The sequence below is a fragment of the Cryptomeria japonica genome, chromosome 6 (assembly GCF_030272615.1).
Source record: "Cryptomeria japonica chromosome 6, Sugi_1.0, whole genome shotgun sequence".
Taxonomy (NCBI): Eukaryota; Viridiplantae; Streptophyta; class Pinopsida; order Cupressales; family Cupressaceae; genus Cryptomeria; species Cryptomeria japonica.
In genome coordinates, this window is record NC_081410.1 from 201,505,510 (window position 1) to 201,532,802 (window position 27,293).

The window sequence follows — 27,293 nt, forward strand, 5'->3', positions numbered from 1 at the left end:
TTTCTATTTTAACACATGTCAGTGGGAGCAGTGAATATCATTGGTCCAATATATGGTATAGTTTGGTGATTTTATTTTAAATAATGATAAACTAATATATTATAAAGTTAAATTAAATATTTAACTTTATTGTTATTTAATATATTTAAAATAAAGACCATTTGGGTGCTAGAATTAAAGTGCAATGTAAATATTTAATAATGGGGGCCTTTTGGTGACTTAAATGCACTTTATGAAGTCTTTGATTTTATTTTAATATTTTAAAAAGACTATTTGGGAGAGGCCGACCTCATTTGGGCAAAATACAAAAAGAGGAAGTTGGAGCTCATTTCGTTTATGTTGATCTTGGATATTTGATATTGCTTGTGCTTTTGGATGAGATTGTTCTTCTCATGTTTGTGAGAACAAAAACCCTTGTAGGCAACATTCTCCACATTGTTGAAAGACACAATCTGGAGGATTACTTGGTGTTTTCATTTAGAAAACACACTGGAGCTTTCATGGTGATTCATTATCTACATCTTCTCAATTTATAGTTGCATATTTTGGGAGGCTTCTTTCCAGTTTGCAGATTGAGGAGTGTGAGGAGGGTTGGAGCTGTTGTTATCTTTCTTTATGCTGGCCATACCATTGCTAGTGCTGACCGCACGTGTAGAGGGACGTTGGGTTTCCAGTGACTTCATTAGCTAGGGTTTGAAGAGTCTATCTTGTTGTTTTGGGTTGCCCAAGTCTGAAAAATACAATGATAACTTCAGTTTAACCAAAGAAGGTGAACCTAGGGTGTGGCGTCCATTTTTAGTGAGCCAAATTGCATATTTTATGAACAACACCAGCTATTTTATTGCTGCATTTTGTGGGTATGTTGGAATTACATATGTAATGCCATTAAATGATCTGCGTTTTTCATAGTTTTGAGAAATTTTGTATATTTTGATAATATAAATCTAAATTTTTCAGCTCTTTGTTTTTCTGAATATTGTCACTTTTTTGAGTTATTAGTTAGCTGCAAATATTTCTATAATTTGTGGTTTTCTTGTCATTATAAAACCATTGCAAACACTTTCAAAAAGAAAAAAAGAAAAAAAGGCAAAATAGGGCAGCATACTTCATATCACAAATGCCCAATGGTTAGAATATGTGAAGCTTCTCTATAAGTGGTCCAAGATAAAGACGCCTCTCCCCTAATCGACACATCGACTTATCTTTTCTTTGTGGAAAATATCAAACAAGTTATAAAGGGTCTATTACGTGGTAAAGCACAAGACATATATGGGCTGCATGCTGAAATTATTTAATCTGGGGAGTGGAGACACTTGCAGCACACATTAAAAGATTTTCAATGGTATCACCCAAGATGGCTTCTTGGACGAGTGGATGATTAGTGTTGTCATTCCTCGCTACAAAAGGGAAGATAACAACAGCCTATCTAATTACCACACTATTAGAGTCAACCCCATTCTAGAAAATAATTTAGGAGCATGATAGAATGCAAAATCAGCAATTGGGTAGAAAAAGAGGGACCAGAGCAAAAAGGAGGTAGGTTTTAAACAAAGAAATGTACTATTGATCATTGCATCACTCTTAGGAACTTGATTGAAATTTTTTGGTACACTCAAGGAGAAGTAATCAATTTTTAAAACATGATTGCAACCACAGAGGGGTTCTTTATATATCATGGTAGATGCAATCAACTTTTAAAACATGATTGCAACCATTGAAGCACAATAAAATATTAAACCCTGTCTTATGCTCGTAGTTTTACATGACCAGATTTCCCTTGACAAAAGTCATACAAGATAAGGAAGGCAGCTCGATTCACATCTCTATTGAACAAATGTTGTGCCAATGTCTTTACATGTTTTTCTCATGAGCAACTATCTGCATTTATTTGATAGCAATAAATGTAGGTGTTGTCCAGTTTGAACCCATGATAATAATCTCTCAAATAATTACACCCATATGCATCAATCTTGCCATTAGACTTGCTTATGCACCTTGACATAAATGACAATGATGGCAACGATTTCATCCATACTCTTTTGACATCAATGACAACTACAATGTATTCCAACAATCATGCTCATAAACTTCGACATTAACGACAGTATGTATTCAAACCTTTGACATCAATGACAACTTCCAACATATTGTGATGGGTTTAAGTCAATAAAATTAATTGAAAATCTTTTAGACTGGGTATTGTCCATCAAATATTGTATCTACGTTTTTACGAAAAGTTGAAGCTAATTATGTGAGAAGAAATCTGCAAGTGTACTTTAGTACGATACAGTTCTAATTTGATTAGCCATGTTTTAAGCTATGAGTTTATTGTCATGGGATCTGTTCAGTGAACAAAATTGAAAACATTTTAGACTGGCTATTATTTTACACATCTTGTATGAGTTGCTAACTGAATAGACTATACAGAATTGCATTTAACATTCCAACGTTTTCCTTTGCAGGATCCATTGTTATGCTCTTTAATTCCAGCAAGTCTGCGTAATTCTTCTAAAATCAAGAATTTTGAGAAACAAAATTCAAAGAATTTGAAGCTTGCAAAGGTGCATGCATAATTTCTCAGCTTAATTCATTAAACGGTGCAGGAAATTTTTCTTTGTTGGTATATAACTTGTTTCATTTTTTGACAAAAGATTCTTTGTTTGTGTACAGAGAACTGCAACATATTCAAAATGACCATCTCTTACATCTTACTTTTATGTTTGACTTCCTTTTAAAATCCATTCATCATTGATTTATTTTATATGTTTTCTCATAGTGTATCTTGCTCCAAATTTTTACTTCTATTTTTAGAAGTTCTAAGGGAACACTTGACCTTCTTACTTGTCTTTTAACAATCAATGATTAAACCTGAGTTGGCCTGAAAATGAGAAATTCAAAAAATTTCGCAACTCTAGAGACCATCAATACCGAGTTAAAAACAAAGGCTAGACATTATTAGTTCTTTTACTATTAGGTTGATGAATAGTTGTTTATCAAATGCCTTGACCGTTTTTGAATGGTGAAGTGATCCCTTCACCTGATACCTTTTTTCCAATAAAAGAACACAACTGATTGTTGGGTCATGATAAAGATGCCTCAATTGGATCTATATGGAGATCTTGACCGTTGTAATTTTTCTACAGGTTATACGGAGATGCCTTGGGTTTATTTTTGAGGAGAAATTGATTGTGGAAGCAAGATTGAGAAGTCATTCATGTATGCATCCATTCTGATTAATTAGAGGAGAGTATCATATACAGAATTTGTGTCATATATAAATTATTACAGTTGTAGAGTCATTCAGATCTTGGTAATAGAATTATATGCAAGGTAAAACTTTGCTACAAATTATAAGAGGATGCTCTTTAAAAAACTAATGGTAACCATAGACATCAAACACTAGACAAAAAATTGAGTTAACATTACTATACACAATATTCTTTGAGATTTTGCAATAAAATAAATTCCTGCCTTGTTATTTTGCCTCAGGGATGATTACAAGACCTGAAATTTTTCGTTCTCATAGATGAGATTTTATTGGTTTTATGACTTAACTCAACTTCAAGCAATTGAGTTTAACAGAACACCTATGCAGAAGCTGAAACTAAAAACCAATAAGTGAATGCACACAAGAATTTGAAATGAATAATAACTTTGACAAACAACAATACACAACTCGGAAGTAACTGCAAATTCACATACAAAGCTGCAACCTGTTGTGTTGTAAGCACACACGCCCCATTGCAAATGGGGACCCTTCTTTTTTTTGCCACTTGTTAGTTTAGTTGTTTTGCTTAGTTGTGTTGCCTAACTTGGCAATGGTTTTGATCTACTAGTTTCTTAGATTTTGGAATGTTTGTAAAGTTGTAAACCCTTTGCAGTCCCAAAATCAATGATCAATACATGCAATGTGTGAAGTGAAAGGTTTGTCTTGGGTAAGGGTGTGAATTGCATGATTCCTTGTCAAAGTGTCAAATCTTAGTGAAAATGCATAGGTCCTGCCTAGGGTCACCTTAAGGATGCAATGTTGATAAAGCGCAAAGGAAAATATGATAAATTTGAGTAAGAGTGCAAAGTTTGTCCTTGGAAATGGATAGATCAAGTTAGGAATTTCACTAAGTCTAAAGTCCACGAATAAGATCTTCAAGATGAAGGATAGAGTGCAAAATCATGAGGGAAATTTGCTTGCCAAAATCATTGCAGAGTCGAGAAGAAAATTGTTAAGGAAAAGTTGAGATGATGAAATTTGAGATGATGAAATCCTTGTCAAGGTTGCATGTCCGACGTTGACAAGAAGCAAAATAAGGGAAGATTTTAAGAACAACTTCAAAATTCTTGGATAAATTGAGATCTCATTTTAAATCAAAGACTAAATTGATTTTCCCCTTCACAATCCACGTTTGGGTTGCATTACACTTGAGAAAAATCCACGAGGTCGATTTTCCACACAAAAATCCATGTTTGAAATGTGGAAACCTAGAATTGAAATGTAAAATCCATGATTAAAATGAGGAATTCCTAAGTTGAGATTTAAAATCCTAAGTTGAAGTATGGAACTCCCTAGAATGAGAAATTCAAGGATGAAACATGGAAAATCCCTATCAAGATCGAATTTCCCTTGGCATTTTATAAAAAATCCTTGTCAATGCCTCAAGTTTGCTTGAAATTCTATGTTCACCCTCAAAATTGCTCACTTGTCGTTGTCTAACTTGAAATTGCACCACAAATTCCTTGTTCAACCTTGGATTTCAGCTCACAAAGTCCTTGAACACCCTCAAATTGTGCCCACTAGTCCTTGATTCCTATGAAATCCCGTCCTATAGTCCCTACATAAGGTGAGAATGTGCCCACCAGTCCTTGCACACATAAAATTTGCGACCTCTAGTCCTTCTCCACCTTGAGTATGCGCTCAGCAGTCTAGGAATACACAAGAATTGTGCCCATCTATCCTTGGATAAATAGAGATCTTGCCTAGATAAATGCGAACCATTAAATGGCTGACTTAATATAGAGTAAAACGTGTGAAATCAACAATAGGGCCGACTTGAAGGTGGATTTGGCAATGAATCAAATGTGTAACAAAGTGAGGAAGCCGACTTGCAAGGGAAATGAAATCTAAATTAATGCAAAACGTGTGAAGAAGTTGCTTGGCTGATCCTTTGCAAGAAGTAACAATATCCTTTGAGTGCCTATAAGGGTGAGATAGGAAGATCCTTCAGTTCATTCCAAAACAAATAAAGAGCAGAACACAAGCATATTACAGCAGATCAAATTAGGAGTAGATTCAAGATTCTAATCAGTGAATGAGGAGCAGGATTAAGTGCGAATTCAAGGCAGAGCAGAGGGTGCAAACTCCAGCAGAAAGGTGATTTTGTGCAAAAGAAATCAGACCCAAGCAAGTGATACAAGAGAAAGGAGGAGTTAATATCAAAAGCAATTGAAGGAGGCAATTTATGAAAGAAAATCAGCCATTCACAAGCAGATCTGAGGGGATTTCCTCACTAACTCTAACATTTTCCAGATCTAACCCCATTTCCAAAATTTCCAAGTCTGAGAGTGTCATTTTTAGATCATTGACGGTGAAATCAGAAGTCATTATGGTCTGATTTTCTGGAAATTTGGTGCAAAAAGTGGAAACAAAGGGTTTGTGAAGCATTTGATGAACCATTTTTTTATGATATTTCACAAAATCCAAGTCAATTTATTGCTTAAGGTTACAATGTATTTCACAACATTTTGAAGAGTAATTGACATGAAAGTTGTTTTAGAGTTCTTCAAGCATGAATTAATAATGTGACATCTTGAATTCTCATTTTATTATAATCTTCTGTAATGGACACCCCGGAATGCCCAAAAACCATACCAACTGCTGCTAGGAATTTTATCAAACAGTTTGCATCCAACTCCTTATTTCTCCGTTTAATGTTTTAAATTCCCTTATGGCTCCGGAAATGAAATGTTGGTTTGTTTTACATGGAATTGAAATCACAGCATATGAACAAGAATGAAACTACAATAATATGCAACTGGAAATTGAACTACTGCTGATATGATATTATTTTCAGAATTAATCAAATACACAGCAGATTTTTTCAACTCACTAAATACTCCAGCAATAATGCTCCATCAAATGTTTTCCAATCTTGCTGCTACAATGACATGAATAGTGCTGCGTGAATAGTGCCGCATGAATAGTGCCCACGTGAATAGTACCACGCGAATAGTGCCCGTGTGAATAGTGTTGCGGCTTGTAGCTGGAAATACACCCAAATAGTGTTGCTGCCTATAGCTGGAAATGCACCCAGAATGCACCCAATCTACTTGTTAATGAAGCTGAAAGCAATGGATTCCAAAGGCCAAACCCCAAGGGAATGACGTCTAGAATGTCACACGAGAGGATAGACGTCCTCTAATGCCAAGAAAGGATCTGCAACTCACACATCAATTTCTTCTCAAATTCAACATGCTAAATGAAGCCACAAAAGCTTCCTTTTATTCTTTCTCCAAGGGTCGACCCAACTCACATAAGCAATATGGGATAAAACATGTGCAATATAAAACATATTAAAATATTCACTTATGTCTCCCTTGGATGCCCCTTTGATTTGCACACATCCCCATAAAATAAATATTAAAGTAACACTTTAATATTTTACAATTAAATTAAATGTTACTTTAATAACACTTAAGGCATTAAAATATACTAGCAATCGGACTCCGAATAGAGCGACTGATAACTCGTCGGAAAGCTCTCGCCAAGGAGTATCGAATCCAATCACCAAAACTAGCCTCCGTTGTGTCCTGTTGACTTACTAAAAATAGTAAGTATGCCTGAAACTAAGTAAATCAACTCCGTTTTGACCTGAACTGGAAATGACTAGGCCAAAACACTCCAGGATCCCTTTAAACCCTTCATTAGCCCTCGGGACCATGTAGAGCTAGGCTAATGCACATATGCTTGGTCAACTGCTAAAGTGGGGACATTACAGTCCGCCCCCCTTGAAATTGCTTGTCCTCAAGCAATCTCAGTCCAGCCTGCTGTATCACCTGCTCATTCTCCCATGTAGCATCTTCCTCCGGCAGGTCTCTCCATCTGACCAGATACTCCTTCACTATCCTGTTTCTGAGTTTCCTCTCTCTGGTGTCCAGAATAGCCTCAGGTACTAACATGAGCTTCCCCTCCTCATCCAAAGGGGGTAAATCTGCAAAAGGTACTACACTCTGACCAATAGCTTTCTTAAGCCTAGACACATGAAATACATTGTGTACCTGACTGCGCTCTGGAAGGTCAAGCTCATAGGCGACTTCGCCCACTCTGCGAATCACCCTATAGGGACCATAAAATCTAGGCTTCAGCTTCTTTGCTCCGCTCCTCTTGAGCGATGACTGCCTATATGGTTGTAGCCTCAAGTACACCATATCCCCTACCTCAAAACTGCGGTCTACCCTGTGCTGATCAACATACAACTTCTGCTGATTCTGAGCCTGCTGTATGTTCTCCTTGAGCGCTCTCAGGATATCCTGACTATCCTGCAATAAGTCTTTGGCTTTGGGTACCCTCTTGTCTCCCAAAACCAAATCCATGAAGCTTGGTGCTTCATAACCATAAAGTGCCATGAAGGGTGTCATCCTGATGGACATATGATATGTAGTATTGTAACAGTACTCTCCCATATGCAACCATCTAACCCAAGCCCTCTGCTGTGTAGTCACATAGTTCCTCAAATATCCCTCCACCCATTTATTCACAATCTCTGTCTGCCCATCTGTTTGTAGATGATAACTAGTGTTGGGTGTAAGATCTGTGCCACACAACCTAAACAACTCTTGCCAGAAAATACTCATAGATTTACTATCTCAATCACTGACAATGAATCTAGGCAGCCCATGTAACTTGAATATATCTTTGAAGAAAAGATCTGCCACTTGTGCTGCTGTGTAAGTGGACGGAATAGCAAAGAAGTGAGCGAACTTCGTTAAGCGGTCTACCACCACATAGATGCAATCTCTCCCTTGCACTCGTGGTAACCCAGTGATAAAGTCCATTGAAATACTTTCCCATTTCCTGTCCGGAATGGGCAAGGGTTGTAGCAACCCTGCAGGGAATGTGTGATCTCCCTTATTCCGCTGACAAACTACACACCCCCTGACATACCTCTGAACATCATCCTTGAGCCCTCTCCATGAGAACTATTCTCGGATCTACCTGTAGGTCTTGAAGACCCCTGGATGCCTAGCTGTAGGCGCATCATGAAATACCCTCAGTATCGCCTCTTTCAACTGTGATGACGGAATCAAATAAACTCTGTCCTGAAATTTGATCAATTCATCTATCACCTCATAGCGATCATCCCGTATAGTACCTGAAATCAAACCTGAAGCCCAAGTATCTCCGACATACTCTGCTATAATCTTATCCCTCCAATCTCCTGTAATCTCTGCAAGAGCACAAATGTGAGGTCTTCTGGATAAGGCATCAGCTGCTACATTCTTCTTCCCTTTGACAAACTCAATGTCAAAGTCATAAGCTTGCAATTTAGTGACCCACTTCTGTTGCCTGTCATTCAAGTCTCGCTGGCTCATGAAATACTTTATGCTGTTGTGATCTGTCTTGATCACAAACTTCCCTCCAACCAAGTAGGATCGGAATTCGGCCAAGGCATGCATGATGGCCAACATCTCACGATCATAAATAGAATAGCTCCTCTCCACACCTCGGAAGCAAAAGCGATGGGGGGCTTCTCCTGCATCAATACTGCTCCAATCCCATCACTTGATGCATCACAATGAAGCTCAAAAGGCTTCGTGAAGTCTGGTAGAGCTAGAACTGGACATGAAGACATCACCTGCTTGAAATGCTCAAAACACCTCTGTGCTGCCTCTGTCCACATGAAGGCCCCCTTCTTAGTAAGATCTGTCAAGGGAGCAGCTGTCTGAGAAAACCCCTTAACAAACCTCCTATAAAAACCACATAAGCCAAAGAACCCCTTAAGCTGAGTAAGGTTCGTAGGCGTGGGCCAATCAACAATATCTCTAATCTTTTCAGGGTCCACCCGAACTCCCTTTGCACTGATAATATGACCAAGGTACAAAAGCTCTGTCATCCCGAACTCACACTTAGACTCCTTGGCATACAGGGACTCTTTCTCCAAAATAGATAGTACCTCCTCAAGATGCTGCAAATGCTCCCCCCATGATTTGCTAGAGACCAAAATATCGTCAAAGAAAATCAAAACATATCTCCTCAATTGCCCCCTAAACACCTGGTTCATGCAACTCTGAAAAGTAGCAGGAGCATTGGTTAGCCCAAATGGCATAACCAGAAACTCGAAATGACCATAGTGACATCGAAAAGCTGTCTTCTCAATGTCCTCTGCTCTCATACTGATCTGATGATACCCTGATCTCAAATCTATCTTTGTGAAGATGCATGCCCCATGTAGCTCATCTATCAGCTCATCTATCCTCGGAATGGGGTACCTGTTCTTAATGGTTTTCTTGTTCAAGGCCCTGTAGTCAATGCACATGCGCATTGTTCCATCTTTCTTCTTAACCAAAACAACTACTGAAGCAAAAGGGCTTTTGCTTGACCTAATGTGCCCCATCTCCAACAACTCCTTGATGGCTTTCTCTATCTCATCCTTGTGTTTCTTAGGATGACGATAGGGTGTGATCATAATGGGCTTAGCCCCCTCTTCTAATTCAATGACATGCTCTATTCCCCTATCTGGAGGAACGCCATGTGGAATACTGCTAAATACCTTGGCATGTCTATCAAGGATGTCCTGCATATCAGGTGGATGACTCTTAACTTGTGGTTCTGGTGATGCTGGCATAATCAAGCACTCTGCTGCCCACTCAACATGATCATGTCTGAACAACCTCTCCATCCTCCTCAAAGAAACTACCCTACAACTGCCATCTGATAATCCTCTGAGTACCACGGTCCTGCCCTCATGCTAGAACCTCATCTCTACTCTCTCCATGTTGAGAGTAAATTCTCTCAACGATGCCATCCAAGTCATCCCTAAGATAACGTCATAATCACCCATGTCCACAACATAGAACTCATCCTGGAGCTCATAACCATCTCCCAATCTGATGCGAAGATTTGTAATCTTCTGTGTGCATAATAACTTGTGACCACTAGCTACCATGACTCGGAATCCTAAATGTTCTTCAGTTTGCCACCCTCTCCTAGCCACTAACTGTGAATCTATGAAATTATGTGTGGCCCCATTGTCTAGCAAAGCAACCACCTTCTGTCCCTATATGGTACCACACACCTTAAAAGTAATTGCCTTTTGAGCACTTGTCAATCTATCTAGGGACTTCTCATTCCCTGAACCCTCCTCAATGGCACTGCTCTCACCATTAGACTCTGACTACTGCTCCTCATCCTCTGACTGTGACTCCTCAGCAGAGAAGTACTCCATCTAGTTGGCCTTAGCCTTCAAAGGACACTTGTGAGATAAATCCCACGGTTCCCTATACTGAAAACATAGTTTTTTCCGCCTCAACTCGTTCAGTGTCTCATTGTCTAACCTCTTTGATTCCTTTTTTTGAGGCTGAGAATCCCTATGTAGAGGTTTATTATCCTTATCCTTCTTGAAGTGTGGATCCTTAGGAGTGAACTTACTCCTAGAAGCGGAAGGTGCAAGATCTCTCGCCTTCCGAATGGCATCCTGCAATGTGAGGGGATCATGTCCCTTCACCCAACCACGAAGAGGCTCTAACAATCCATCCACAAACAATACAATCAACCTCCTCTCCGAAATGTCTGTAACCAACACTGATAGTCTCTGGAAATCTGAGATGTAACTGTCGATAGGACCCCACTGTTTCAACTGAGCTAACTCCTTGAAATGGAGTTCTGGATCCTTCGTATCAAACCTGTCAATCAACCTCTCAGTGAACTCTGCGTATGTGTCTCTGATTATGGCCCAATGTGACCATACCATAGTGCCACCACTCGTGTGCACTCCCATCCAAGTGCAATGCAGCATACTTAATTGCATCCTCCTCAAGCATGGGATTAAGCTGAAAATAAGTATCTAATTTCTGGACCCATGTCTGTGCTGAAGCCTTCCCTGTACCATCATAATAGGGAATAGACAACTTTCCCAACTTCTTCCTCATCTCATAATTCTGTTGTCGGTTTCCTCTCATGGGCATATTCTTGAGTCTAACATCCATATATTCCCTGAATGTCATCCTAGCCTGTAGCTCAGGGCTAGAGTCCCTCCAATCATCCATAATCATATTTTGAATCTCTTGCTGTGTAGGACCGACATTATTCTGGTCATTCTGTCTCGGAGGAAACTGTGGCATGAGTGGTCTCGTAGTAGAAGAACCTGCTCTAGCATATGTCCTGGTTCCCCTATTAATCGATGCGTCTCCATTACCTCCATTACCCTGTCCACCTCCCTGATTAGCATTATTACCCTGATTGGTATTATTACCTTGGTTGCCATTATTACCTCGGTTGGCATTATTGCCTTGGTCTGCTCTCGTCAAATGTTGTGTAAATGCTATAGCCATTTGCTGCAACGTAGCCTGGAGCTCCCTCTGACCCCTAGCAAGATCACTGAGCATCTCCCTAGTGCTAGGTTCTCCCCTTTCCCCATCTCTGTCACCCATGGCTAGTGCTGAAAAAGGGTTACCCTCCTCTTCAATCTCTGGTGAATTCTGTAGGTTTGTGTTTGACCTGTTTCTCCTCAAGTAATACTGATGTGCTGGACGCATGAAACCCTCACAGGATGACAGGAAAAACAAGCTTTGATACCATTGTAATGGACACCCCAGAATGCCCAAAAACCATACCAATTGCTGCTAGGAATTTTATCAAACAGTTTGCATCCAACTCCTTATTTCTTCGTTTAATGTTTTAAATTCCCTTATGGCTCCGGAAATGAAATGTTGGTTTGTTTTACATGGAATTGAAATCACAGAATATGAACAAGAATGAAACTACAATAATATGCATCTGGAAATTGAACTACTACTAATATGATATTATTTTCAGAATTAATCAAATACATAGCAGATTTTTTCAACTCACTAAATACTCCAGCAATAATGCTCCGTCAAATGTTTTCCAATCTTGCTGCTACAATGACATGAATAGTGCTGCATGAATAGTGCCACATGAATAGTGCCCACGTGAATAGTACCACGTGAATAGTGTTGCGGCCTGTAGCTAGAAATACACCCAAATAGTGTTGCTTCTTGTAGCTAGAAATGCACCCAGAATGCACCCAATCTGCCTGTTAATGAAGCTGAAAGCAATGGATTCCAAAGGCCAAACCCCAAGGGAATGACGTCTATAATGTCACACGAGAGGATAGACGTCCTCTAATGCCAAGAAAGGATCTGCAACTCACACATCAATTTCTTCTCAAATTCAACATGCTAAATGAAGCCACAAAAGCTTCCTTTTATTCTTTCTCCAAGGGTCGACCCAACTCACTTAAGCAATGTGGGATAAAACATGTGCAATATAAAACATATTAAAATATTCACTTATGTCTCCCTTGGATGCCCCTTTGATTTGCACACATCCCCATAAAATAAATATTAAAGTAACACTTTAATATTTTACAATTAAATTAAATGTTACTTTAATAACACTTCAGGCATTAAAATATACTAGCAATTGGACTCCGAATAGAGCGACTGATAACTCGTCGGAAAGCTCTCGCCAAGGAGTATCGATTCCAATAACCAAAACTAGCCTCCATTGTGTCCTGTTGACTTACTAAAAATAGTAAGTATGCCTGAAACTAAGTAAATCAACTCCGTTTTGGCCTGAACTGGAAATGACTAGGCCAAAACACTCCAGGATCCCTTTAAACCCTTCGTTAGCGCTCGGGACCATGTAGAGCTAGGCTAATGCACATATGCTTGGTCAACTGCTAAAGTGGGGACATTACATCTTCTTGCATTGCACTTACATAGGGTTCCTTTCACAATCATGATTCAAGATGTTTTCTTTTTTAGGATTGATACAAGTAAGATGAAGGAAGCATATGGAGTAATGGTGAACAATGGAGTAAGATGTTCAAAAAATGAAGAAGTCAAAGTCCAAATCATGCAAGATGAAAAGAACTCAACAAGAAGATCAAGAATTTGAGGAATGATTGCAAAGAAATGGATGGAGTAGAATGAAAGACAACAATGCAAGGAAAGACAAGATCCACATTTGCAAGAAAATGGAAAATGGGGATTTCTCTATGATGGAGGACTCAACAAGATTGATGGAAGACAACATCAAGATATTCAAGAAGATGGAAATGCAAAACATCATGAAGGATTCCAAAGATGAAGATGGAAGTGCAAAAGAGATGATCAAAGAAATCATTTTGAAGTTTTAGAAGAGTTAATCAAAGTTAGAGATGTAGAGACTTCTTTATCATGATATGAAAGTGGAGTTGAAACAAAGAGGTAGATGTCGAGAAAGAGGAACAACTCGAGAAACGTGCAAGTTGAGGCGGTGCTCGCTCATCTCCAACCAATCAAACACATCAAGGTCAACATGTCCAGATTCATTGAACTTGACTCATCTAAAGGAGAACAAGAGGACATGTGGAGGCATCGATTGAAATGTCATCATCTATTCCTTGTAAATTTTGCTATTAGGGCTATGTTAATTTTCATTGGTCCTTTTCCTCAAAAGAATATACATTGAAAGTTTGTAATTTCCTCATTGGAGGATATTAAATGTAAGGAGGTGGTAGTTTTAACCAATTCCACTTAGGGTTTCATTGAATTATCTTGGCCATTGATTTAGAATCAATTTGGGCCCTTCTTTTTTTTTATTGAAAGTATATAAAAGGCTTTTCCTTTTCATTTTTAAAGGTTAATAGAAGTTGATAGTTAATAGTGAACAAAAGTTAGTAGTATTAGTAGTAGGAAGAGAAGATTAGAAATTGTTGCCAAGAATATGCTGGAATAAATACATAATTTTCATTGAAGTATGGTGGATCTTTGTACGGGTTTCAACGTTTTACATGGTTTCCACTTCTCAAGTTTTAGTTAAAGTTCATTGATTTCGGTGGAAAAATGTGGAGATATATGATGAAATCATTGGTTCGTACCATTTGTAGTTTGTTGATTGCAAATTGCAATGCATGATTAGTTTGAACCTCATTTTGGCAATAGTTCGATTGTGGATGTTCATTTGGATTGCGCCTATTGTGACGTTTTCACACATTGCCCCATTTCAAATGGGGACCCCCACTTTTTGCTTAGATTAGGTGCCTTAGTTAGGCATTTTGGTTTAGTTTTAGGTGTGCAGTAGTTCCTAGTCATTAACCTTTGCTAGTGAGGCTCAAAGTGAGGATCAACATATCATCAAGCATATGATACATCAAGCCCATGTTCACATTATAAGATCAAGAACTACTAGGAGGTAGGATGTTCAAGGCGAAATGCAACATGAGGAAGAAGATTCCCAAGATAAGAGATGAAATTGTGTATAACGTGATCAAGAAAGAAGATAGTTTTGGAAGAATTAATCAAGTTAGAAGACTTGATCATATTAAGATGATACAAGTTGGGAATATGATCTACCCCAATCACCATCACATTCAGTAAAAAGTGAAGGAACACAACTGGACCAATGAGAGGGGGGAGTGGTGAATCAGTGGTTGCTCAAAAACTTGAACTTTCTAAAAGATCAAAGCTCTAATAACTGAGGACAAGCAACTATGAGCAACGACATTAAACTAATCTACACACACACAAGAAGGAAAGTTCGCAACACAAGATATACGAGGAAAACCCAAGATGGGAAAAACCTTGATGAGAAATGCTGCTAGAGTCTAGTACTCTAATCTAGGCTCATAGTGGAAATAGTCTGATTAAAAAGTTTATGGGCACCAACCCAAAGGAGCACCAACCCTTGATCTGAGCATCCACTCAGATGATTACAATAATGAAGAATTACAGATACAAGTTGAGTACAATCTAATGCCAACAATCTCCCCCTTTGGTATTGATGTCAACATCACTCAACTTATCCCCCTTTGACAACAATGGCAAAGGGCGGGCCAATCAACTTCCAACCTTGCTCATCTTCTCCCCTTTGACCTTCTTCACTCAGCTGGAAACACATGTCACTCCCCCTGTGACAACTGCACTGTACTTGTGGTAGATCACACAATGTGAATATCAACTACACTTCGTATTCTTCTGTACCTCCGCATCTGCAACACCTGCTATCATTTTGCTGACTCCTTTTTGAGCAAAAGTCTTCACTTGAGAACCACACCAAAAAATTGTGGATGCAAACTGCCTTTTCTTCTCTTTGGAGATCTGATAACTTTCATTTTTATCATGGAGAGATCACTTATATCTTCTCCCCTGTTCACTACACATTTGCAGCATCAGTTATCATTCTGCAGACTCTATTGACTCCCCCTAAAAAGAATAATCTTTATGCTCCATCTCCCTAGGAGCGCACAAACCTATTCAAGGAGGTAAAATCTGAAGCTATAAGCTCTCCCTCAATCAAACACTTTCCATTCTCTCCTTGTTTAAATTACTGCTTTGTCACACATTTCATTTTCAGTTACCTCATGAGCATTGTACTGTGTCTTTGTTATCAGGCTTGATTTCCATCCTTTTCTCTACTGCAAACATTTGATCAGATTTATTATACATTTATTGTTTGATTCCACATCTGCTGCAATTCTTCTTCCATTGCCTTGACCAATCTGCACCGTTATTGGACTGTCCTTTGTGCATTACACATTGTGCTGTACACGCACTCTCAGCTCCTCTTCTCTATGCTGTCTATTCTCTTTTGTGCGTCCGTGTTCTTGCCAGCACACATTAGATCAGCAATTGTTACATATAAGCCACTATTTCTCCCATGAGCATAGTCCTTTCAACTTCAATATATATTTTCTTTTCTTGTTTGCAATGATTGTTCTGCATCTGCTAAACATACACCATTTCTGCATTAACAACTGTCTGCAGTTTATTTTTTTCAGCACTTGCAGCTGTAATCAACCTTACTTATCAAATATGCAGCTGCTACCAGATGCAATTTCACAGTTAACTATAGCAACTCTAGCAACTACAACAACTTTTGCAACTCTAGCAACTACAACAAATATATAAATATTTTTAACAAACTCTATATCAGCTGAAGTATACATAAACAATTATTATTCTCATCAATTTTTCTGTCACAAGTTCCTTTCCTTTGAACTGTCTTTACACTTGTCCTTTCTCAGAAATTGGGGGTAAAAGATATGATCAGGTTTAGCTCCCTCTAAGGTTCTGCTTCTCCTTAAGCTTGAGGGGATATCACATGTGCATGGAATGCACAATGCTTGCTCATAGTTCCATCCTTGCTTGTCTCATCACCTGGATTATGTTTCCTTCTCTAGACATTCATAGACTCTTTGTTTTGCTTGATGGGGGTGTCTACCTTCTTGTTGTATCTGAATGATTTTATCTGATTGCTTCTGCAATACTATGCTCTATGCCCAAAACTATGACATGCAAAACACATAGTGTTTGCATTCAGTTGAGGGATGGAGTAATTCTTGTGTGATTGATAGAGTTTTCTTCTTGAATCCATATTTTTGAGACCAGCTGATGGAACAAAAGAACTTCTTGACAAACCAAAGACCCTTCTATTTTTGTTCCATGCATATTCATGTCTTACATATGCTCTGCCTACTCTTTCATGATGACCATAGTTGTTATTTCTTACATTGTTGTTGAAAGAGAAAGTGTAGGGACTGCCACTTGATTGAAGTATTTTTTTTCTACATTGAAGGCTCTTATGACCAACTTTATTGCAGTTATAACAAATCACATTCATATTTCTTAGGACAACAAAAACATTCTTGCTGTCATAACTTGGGGTTGGTCTATGCATAAGTCTACAATTTGAAATTTTATGTCTATATGCATGACATTTGTGATAGACTACATTTCTATTTCCAGAGAATGCAACTTGACCGTTCTTTGACCTTTTTCTACATTCACTTGCCTTATGCCCATAACCTTTGCATGAATAACAATAACTAGAGAAGGGGGGATTATACCTTATAGAATGATTTTGCTAAATAGGTGGAGATCTTGTGCACCTGTTTGCTCTATTTCTTCTTCCTCTGTTGTTGATCTTGGGATGTTCATTTGCAGCAATATTCTCCTTCTTTGGAGTAGCAAAATGTGTCTTGATACTTTTAGTAGTAGTATTCAGGTCTATTTTTTTTCTTGGAGCATTGCTAACCTTGAAGGTTTGCCCATGACCATTCATGCTTGGAGATACAAAGTTGATTTCCCTTTTTGATGACTCCACAATGGAAGAGCGTTGTCCAACCTCATATCCTATGCCCGTAGAGTCCTTGTTTTTCTTCTGCTTACTCAGCATGTCATTTAGTGCATTGGTGCTGCTCTCACACTTCATCCTCAGCTTGAGATCATCCTTGTGTAATGTCCCCTACCTGATCTATTTAAATATACTAAAATTGATAGATTTTATTCAATAAGTTATTAACAAGTGCTTGTCTATTTTCCTCATTAGCTGATTAATTTCATTATTCATAGTTCTTAATATAAATATCAAACCCTGCTACTACTTCAGTTTTAAGGGAGAAGGGTTTACATATGTTACCAAAGCGCTTAAAGACCAACTACAATAGGTTCCCTCAAAGTTTACAGATCCAAGCCCTTACCTATCTTGGGTCTATACCCTAAAGGCTTATTGGTTGCTGATCCCCACCCTATCTTGGGACTTAACCTATAGCTTGGATTTAGACTGCCCCTCTTTGGAACATCTCAATCCCATCTTCTCAAATACGGAAAGTAATAACATGATTCAGACTATAAGTACATATATTTCTTATGTATTATGAATTCGTATATGAAATTAAGTATGACTATCATACATATTGCAGTCCATATTAGTATTACTATTAATTTTGCATAAGAACATTATTGGGCTTCATATATTAAGGATACTTATTAAACACATCCCCATGCATACCACCAAGAACAAGGATGTTACTGCTTGTAACTTAATAACAGTTCTGATCTGATCTGATCCATGGTGCTCTTACTAGATGCTTTTGATTCCTTTCCTTTATATCTCTCAATGTGAGGGAGAGGTCACACCTCTTCATCATGTATGCCCTTTGGCAAGAGACACACCCTTTCACCATTCGCTTTGATAGAGTGCAACTCTTCATTATTTCTGCCCTTTGAAAGGGACACAACCTCTCATAATCAGATCTGCACTTATTATTTAAATTAGATCTGCACTTCTCATTACCAAATTATCCCCCCTCTCAAATGAGGTTTTCTTCTCCCTTTTATATATCATTGTTGAGGGAGTCACAACTTTTCCTTTCATGTCTTTTGACTTTTCATTAACTTAATTAATTTTTTATTAATCATCTTTAATTATATCATTTTATATTTTAATTTTATTATTATCATTTATTATTAAATTCTATTTCAAAGTGGGGATATTACACCTTGCCCTTCTCAAGCTCTTTCCTAAGATTCACAACTTCTTGTTCCAGCTTTTGACACTCCTTTTCTTTAGCTTCCAATTCTGATTTTATAGCTTTACTCATCCTCTTGGCTTCTTCTAGCTGAGTTGTCAAAGCAGCAATATTCTGATTAGCTTCTTCAAGACTTTTGCTCAATTGATTTTGTTCCTTTGTGACTGACTTCTTGTACTTTCCATATTCTTTTCTTACATTATCTAATTCTTCTAAGGCACATGCTAATTCTTCGTCAAGGTCAATTTCAGCTTCAAGATCCTCTTCACCTTCTTCATCACTGCCAAATAAATATAGATTCCTAGATTGAGATCCACTATCACACCTTGATGTTTTCTCCTCATTTTGGATCTCTTGTGCCATAAGTAGTTGAGTTTCCCTTTTAGCATTAGTGCAACAACTATTTGATCCACTTTCATCATTTGAATATTTGCTAGATACTTTCTTCTTCCTTCCACAATCTGATTCAGTAGTGCTAGGTACCTCTCCATAGATTTTCTTAAGCCCATCCCATATATCCTTTGCAACCTTACAATCCTTGAGTTTTAGAGACTTTGTAATGGACAACCTGCCGAAAATGGCATTCTTGGCTTTAGAATTGCACTCATATTTCCTTTTAGCATCAGGTTCAGTAGGAGGAATAGCAGGGACAGTATAACCGTTCTTAACTGACATCTATACATCATAACCTAAGGCAGACAAATGGACTTCCATTCTTGAGCTCCAAATGACATAGTTTGAACCATCAAACATTGGTACATTAGTAGAGGAATACCTGTTCCTAGCCATTGTGTTCACAAAACAGAATCTACCCAAGTTGGAGAAAGCTTTTTTAAAAGGGAACCTAGGGCTCTGATACCAATTGAAGGAACACAAATGGACCACTGAGAGGGGGGGGGGGGGGGCGGTGAATTAGTGGTTACTCAAAAACTTGAACTTTCTAAAAGATCAAAGCTTTAATAACCGAGGACAAGCAACTATGAGCAACAAAATTAAACTAATTTGCACACGCACATAGAAGACAAGCCCACGACACAAGATATACGAGGAAAATCCAAGATGGGAAAAACCTTGGTGAGAAATGTTGCTAGAGTCTACTGCTCTAATCCAGCCTCACAGTGGAAACAGTCTGATTACAAAGTTTATGGGCACCAACCCCTGATCTAAGCATCCACTCAGACGATTACAATAATGAAGAATTACAGATACAAGTTGAGTACCTAGTTACAAATGAGGTTTTGTAATACGTTGTGTTTTCCACACCTGAAACTAAATCTGCTCTTTTTTAGCTTGCAGGGTTTGTCTTCTGCTTTTTGATCTCTGCAATAGCTCTTTGCGCTTTATCTTGTCCTTTCACCAACTCTTCTGATCTTTGCAATAGCTATCTGCACCTTATTTTGTCTTTTCTCTTCTGATCTTTGCAATAGCTATCTGCACCTTATTTTGTCTTTTCACCAACTTTTCTTATCTTTGTTTTGATCTCTTACTCTGCTCTCTACTTATCTCTTACTCTGCTCCACACAGTGTGAATTACACACTGTATTTCTTACACTCTGTTTTCTTGCTTCTCTTTCGTCTGCAACAACGCACTCCATTTCGCCTTCAACAACACACACTTAGCACTTCGTAATTACTTCATCTACATACTTCAAATTGATCACAATCCTTTTACTTCTTAGAATTTTCCCTCCAAAACAAACTTTCCCTCCAAAGCAAAATTCAAAAACACTTCTCGAAATCAAAAAAACAATTTGCCTTGATTTTTGCCTTTTGATTTTCTATCTTTCTATTTTCATCCAGCCAACTCTGCGTTCTGGTGTGACCTTTGCATGCAACACTCATTCTTGGAAATGAAACTCTTAGCTGTCATTTGCTTAGCAACCATATCTTTACAACAATCTCTGATTTGTCCCGTACATGCCACGTCCTCCACATCTCCTTTTATATCATCAGGTCAAACTTGGTCAAACGCCTATGTGGACCACTTCTGTGTCGACAATTGGTAGAATATCAATCATGTTTTCAACCGCTCAATCAGCACCTGCGGTATGGTGCGTTTGCGCACCTTCTCCCTCTTAATTACCTCGCGAGTCCATTTTTCATCAGCCTTCCTTCCTGCGGGCTGGTGGGATCACTTGTTTCCATGCTGTGATTATTACCCCGCAGTGCCTTTTTTGTCTAGTCTTTCTTGCCGCGGGATGGTAAGGTGCCTAACACTACTACGCTCGTGTTACCCCGCTAGGTTAGTTCACTTCTGTTTTCCTCGCTGTGGGTTGGCGGGGGGTGGTACAAAACACGCCATTTATTGCATGCAATAAACACTTCTTCCGACTGATTACCTCGCAAGATCATTTTGCATCCATCTTCTAGATTGCAGGATGGTGGGATGCCCAGTTGCGTTACTATGGATATCACCTCACTGCCTCGTGGGGTCTTTTGTCTTTTGTTTTTCTTTGCACGGAATGGCGGGAAACCTATCCTTCTCTTTACTTTGTTTCCCCGCGAGGTCCTTTTCCTCCAATCTTCTTAGGTGCGGGATAGTGGGGGCCTGTGGTGATAAACATGATGTGAAATCTACTCTTCTTTTAGCCAGCCACCTTGGTCAACTCGAAATGTTGACTTGTGCAACAACGACCACCCTTTGATCCTAGACTATGCATGCGGTGATAAACGTTGATTTGTTGCATGTGGATAACATGGTGGGATTACTATACAATATCATACAACACCTTGCTTTTGTCCTTTGCTTCCTCTGAGATGTGCAACATCCTACATCTCTATCGCATGCATTACATCAATTGTTGGCATCAATGACAATCTAATCTCTATCTAGTGGGTGTGAAGTTGTCACTTTGCATATTCTCTATCAAGATGCACTTGTTCTGTGTGACACTTATCATCTCTGCATCACCATTGACATCAATGACAATCTAATGCCAACAAAAATGGCTAAGTAATGTTGGGTATCAAGAGATATTTCTCAGTGACAAACACATTGTGATGATCTACATGGCAAGCTAAGGTGGCGTCCTATTCATCATTTGACCCATTCGAGTTGTGCCATATCAGGACATTCAGATGCATTGAACTTGATTCATCCAATGAGGGAACAAGTGACACATGGTGATTCATCAAATATTATTCTATGTACCTAATCTATTTTCTCATTGGTTAGAAATCAAAGGACATGTGTCTTGTATGATGTAATGTCTAATTGGTCAAGAAAGTTTGTTGTAACAAACCCTAATTAGGTTTCATTTTCAAATCTTGGCCATTGATTTGGGAATCAATTAGACCCTTTAAATTGTATTGGGACCTCTATATAAGGCTTAACTCTCTCATTTGTAAAGTTAATAGATAATAGTTAGTGAAAAAAGTAGCAGTAGAGTAGGAGGTAAGGAGATTGTTGCCAAGACTTGTTTTGATAAACATAGTTTCTTCATTGAAGTTATGGTGGATTTTGGTGTGCTATTTCAACTTGTTACATGGTCTCTACTTCTCATAGCTTAGATCTTAATTAGAGGAATGAGAGACATTATTGTTGATGAATGGTGAACCTATGTTCATACCACTTGGAGTTTGTTGATTGCAAATTGTAGTGTGTGGTGAAAGTGAACTTGATTAAAAGCTTAACTTCAATCATTGTATGCTCATTGTTCAATAATGTTGGTGTGCATGAGTGATATGAAAATTATTCGCTTATCCTTAGGAGATTGCACCTTCTTTGTGTAGTTGTTCTTGCATGGCAAAGCAAAGCTTGGTTTGGTTGGACCTAATCAATAGTCATTTCTTGCATTCGTAGGATTAGTACAGGATCTCTAAACCCTTGTTTCTTTTATCTTTTTTTCTTTTCCAAGTCAATTAGATCTCAAGTTCTAGCAGAGTTCAAGTAAAATGTGATTCCTCTTGTGATTCCAGCAAATCGCATCAACATACTGAGTCTATCCACGTATAAAGTCAAGACTTGACTGTTGGAACCTTGGAGTTGTCTCGTTTGATCACATAGTTTAGCATTTGAGAGGTCTTTGTTCAAGAGAGGATAGAATACTTAGTATTTTATTTTGTGTTGCATGGTGTCGTAAAAAACACATCAACATCACCAACATTGGGTATTTGGATGGATGTTTGCAATATGAAAATATTTCACTACCTTAGAAGATTGCACTGTTTCTATGGCGTTGTGAGCTATCTCTGGTTAAGTAGAAGGTAGTTCCATAAGGTATTTGTCTATGTAAGCACTATCCATCATTATTATTGTCCTTAGGTTCTTATATTAGATTTCTCTAACCTTATCCCTTTTGTCTTTTATTTGAAGTTTAAGTCAGTTTAGTATTCCAATTCCAATGAAAAGCTTAAGTCCCTTGTGTAAACAGAAAAATCACATCATTCACTGAGTTTATCCATTGCATTGTCTAGATATAACATATGTAAACCTTGGGGTAACCTTATTTGATTACATATTTTAGCATTTGAAGTTTCTTTGTTCAAGAGAGGATAGAATACTTGGTATTTTATTCTTGTGTTGGCGAGTGTCACAAAACATGCATCAACAGATTTGGCGCTAGAAGGAGGGCATGAACGCCATATCATGAAATTAGAGTTTACTTATCTAACTTTTATATTATAGATTTATTATATTTTCGTCATTCACTCTGATATTACATCAATTTGAATAGAGGATGAAATAGTGCATAGACTGAATATAATAGTCCATTTGAAAATTTGATGAAATGCCTCTACCAAATCTCTTGTTCATCAAGCTTACACCAAACTAATTGCATCAATAAGTGTCCTGATTGTTGAACTATATAAATTGTTTGTATTATGCAAGAGAACGAACTTATGCACAGAATGAGAGAACAAATCTCTTTTAGAGTGCACCCTCCTATGGGAGTGTTAATATCCCTCCTTAGGTGCCATGGGAATCAAACCCCTCCTTTGATGTACAATAGGAACAGAAACAATAATTGTAGATACACTAATCACAACTCATATATATATATATAAATGTGTATGCATACATACATACATAGAGTTATATATATATATATATATAACAACACTTCTTTCATTGATTACACTGTCCAGAAATACTGCCAAGAATGTGTTGGTGCATCTTAAACAATCTACCATTTCCGAGAAAGAAGCTAACTCAAGATGGAAAACATTCCTCCGACCTCCTATATCCTCTAGCCTCTTCTATGACCTTGTTATATTTTATCCACCAAATACATCGTGAGATCCTTTAAAAGATTGGTCAATACATATAGGATAATGTCCAAAAAATACAAACACTTCATGTGGCTATATTTAAATGAAGAAAAGATGATATTGATTTCAACCGATGATACACTCTTAGAATGTGTTTCTCCACAAGATTGCTCATATTATGATAATGATCACCTTCTAACACTTCATTTAATATACCTCGTCTCTTCTAATTTAATTTACAAAACAAAATCTCATTTGTGAACACATAGAAATGTTAATTTATCTACACACCAAAACAATAATAACTTTAATGGAAACTATACTCCAGAAACTAAAACAAAACTGCGTATGTCAAACCATGAAGACTGTGACCTTTGCAAGAATAGGGCAAACTACTTGCTTGCAGCCTGCAGATTTTCGCAAGGCCCTTTGCTCTACTTGAGAACCAACTTCAGGGTTAATGAAAATAAATCTTGATGGTATTAATTTTGAGTCCACTGAATGTCAAATGAATTTCAGTTAGTCTCCATCCAAAACATTAAACTCAAATATTTACACCAACTGCACCATAACAAACACGAATAACTCATGATCATGCATTTTGAGGCCAATGATTGATCCGATACCAATCTCCCGATGTATTGCAATCATCGTGTTGAGTCATAACCATCCATTGGAAGCAAGCAAACTTTGCATCTATTCACTGAGCTATCCTAGTGGGCACTAAACTGGAGATTGAATGTTCCCAGCACAAAATTTCTGGTTTCTATTACTTCCTTTCTTTAGAAAATCAAACATTCAGTATTCCTTTCAAATGGTAACCACTATTGGGCAATGCAAATCATTCATTCCAGAAAGCGTGGAATACATGTACACTGTCTTGGGTGTGATTATCCAAGAGCTGAGCATACCACCAAATGCAAATCACTTTTGTTAAATAGAATCTGGATGAATCTCCTGTGAACTGTTTTAATCCTTTCTTTTTTGCATTGTATGCTATGGTGGAAACTATTTTGCAAAAAGATTCCCCTTGTGCGAATTTCAGTTCACTTTTCCTCTTAGTGGTCTTTGCTTCTTCAGCAGAGTTTGATTCCTGTACTGCCTTGAATGTTGGATAAAAGAAAATGATTCAATCTATAAGGCATTAATAAATGTGCATCAAAGCAGCATCATTAGCAGATACATTGAAACCACATTAGCAATCTTACTTCAAAAATTTAAAATCCTTTCATCTACATCATAACAGGAATCTGCCCTGAGACCATATTGAATTTGCAAGCACACATTGCAAGATTGAACCATATTGTAGAGAAGCATATCATTGAATAACATGTGATATAGTAATAGTGTATTGCTCATGAGGGTAGGTTACAGTAGAATACAATAGCTTTTATAAAGGATTTTTCACTTTTCAACTTTTTATGCAATCACCCAAACCAAATAACTTCCTAAAGAAACCATTCATGCACAGCTAACTGCTAACGAAATTATTTATTTACTAACATATATTTATTAACATGCTAACATATTAATTGATTATTTACTTATCTAACCACTATATTGTAGACATAACATATTTCTGATATATTCAACAAATTTTGAGAGGACAATAAAATTGGGAGTTACAAGTATGCAAGAATCTACATCAGCACAGTTTTTGAGAAATATCTCTATGCTTGTACCATTTTGGACATGGATGGAATTAAGTGGGAAAACTGTTTCATCATAAGACCACTTTTTTCATTTGTAGAATTTTCCATGAGCATGGTTATCTATCCAGAATATGTCCATCTTAAGTGAATCAACCTGTATGTAAGCAAAGTTAAATATGTCCTGAGAATCAGGCTGCATCTCCAGTAAAAGCTGCCAGATTTATTTTCAATCAGAAAAATTATTCTTGAGAGCCACAAATTTTGCTAAATGAATTTTGAAGAACATAATTTAAAAGGGAAAAACCCATCACATTAGCCCATCCAAATCATTATGAATAATTTTGTTTTGAGATTCTGGCAGAATCAAACACTGAAAGATATGGGTGGAGTACCTTCTCCAATTGACGATCTCCTAGACATATCTCATCTCCAGATCCAAACACGACCACTACATCATTGCAAAACAATTATGAATCTTCTAAATCTTATTGTACTTTATTAATTTCTTTTGTTACAAAATCATCATAATACTCAAAGCAAAACAGAAGCCCTCTGCTTCACAGTAAGCAGGAGTCCAAAGCTCAATTTCAACAAAAAAAGGTAATTTGTAAGAGACAAGTGGTTTTGACAATTACCCTTAATATTGAAAAGTCGGCAGAGAAGATTTGTGAATTTGGACACCTAAGCTATCATAAGCACAAGGGCCTTAGAATCAAATTACAGCACAAGGCCATGGAAATGAGGTGGTCCAATGTGTGGAACACACTGATTCTCTCTCTTAATGCGAATTATATCAGGGAATATAAGGGGGTTTAGGCATCACTAGTAATCATATCTTTGTCGAATATCTAGTTCAAACAACTTGAGTGGATATGGTCCTTTGGTAACGCAAGTAATTGACAAATAAGGTGTGTAAGGATTTGGAGCATTAAGGAAATTGTCCAATTTTCTCAACTAAGACTCTTATCCATTAGAAGCCCCCAAATATACATTGCTAAATTAGCAAAGCTACCCTGGGGTCTCCTTGTATTTTTCTAGTAACATGAGCTCTAGAACGATTGCCAGATTATTGAGTTGTATCTTCCTGCCAATAGAAATCACAAAATACAAACACTCCAAAACAACTAATTTCTTGGGTTTTTGAAATACAACCTACAAGCTAATGTGGTGTAAATTGGATTAGATTGTCTCTGGTGATTGGGACTACTTTCTGAAATTGGTAGACCGAATGCCTGTAATAGAGACCATGGCCTTTTGCAAGAGACATGCCTAGCTTCAATTAGATGCACAACAATCTGCAAATGCAGTTGGATGTTGCAGCAGGATCATGGTGAGAGTTAGAGGGGGGAGAGTTTCAGGACATAGGTGAGTGCTGACTTGTTTTACTTGAATTTTATAGTATGAACATGGTTCACCATACTGAAACAGTTTATACTTCTGGAATTGTAGTATAACGGGTTGCCTCTGTCAGTTGCTAGCTTATCATTTGTGACATAATATTGACCATCTACCCTCTGTTCTTCTTTTTGAACATGACTAAAACACAAATATAATAAAATTGAGGATAAGTGCAATTGTTTTTGTATTCCAATATGTCTATTACTGTTAGATAGACCTATATGTGGTGATGGATATACCTATAAATTTAAATATATAGTATTTTCATAACTATTAATAGGCTATTTAGGAAGCAATATGGATTTTAAGAGAGCTGCATACTTTCCTTCTTCAACTTGCCATGTACAACATGCTACAGCAGTATCATTCTTGAGAACAGTGGATCCCTTTGTCATCCTCAGGGTGTTTCACTATTATTTTAGATGCAAAATTTGTACTAATTTGACCAAAGTTTCTGAAATAACCTGAAAGGAAATTTATATGCATTTTGATCCTTCTAGCAGAT

At 37.6% G+C, this 27,293-nt stretch overlaps 1 protein-coding gene across 2 annotated transcripts in view; it reads left to right on the forward strand.

The window, feature by feature from the left end:
* The window catches only part of LOC131069856 (DNA-directed RNA polymerase V subunit 1), a 250,483-nt gene that overhangs the window by 56,197 nt on the left and 166,993 nt on the right, over nt 1–27,293 (forward strand). For both annotated transcript variants that reach the window (XM_058005436.2, XM_058005437.2), the window contains one exon: nt 2,463–2,561. In XM_058005436.2, coding sequence (XP_057861419.2) covers nt 2,463–2,561 — 99 coding nt within the window. The remainder of the gene's footprint in view (nt 1–2,462; nt 2,562–27,293) is intronic.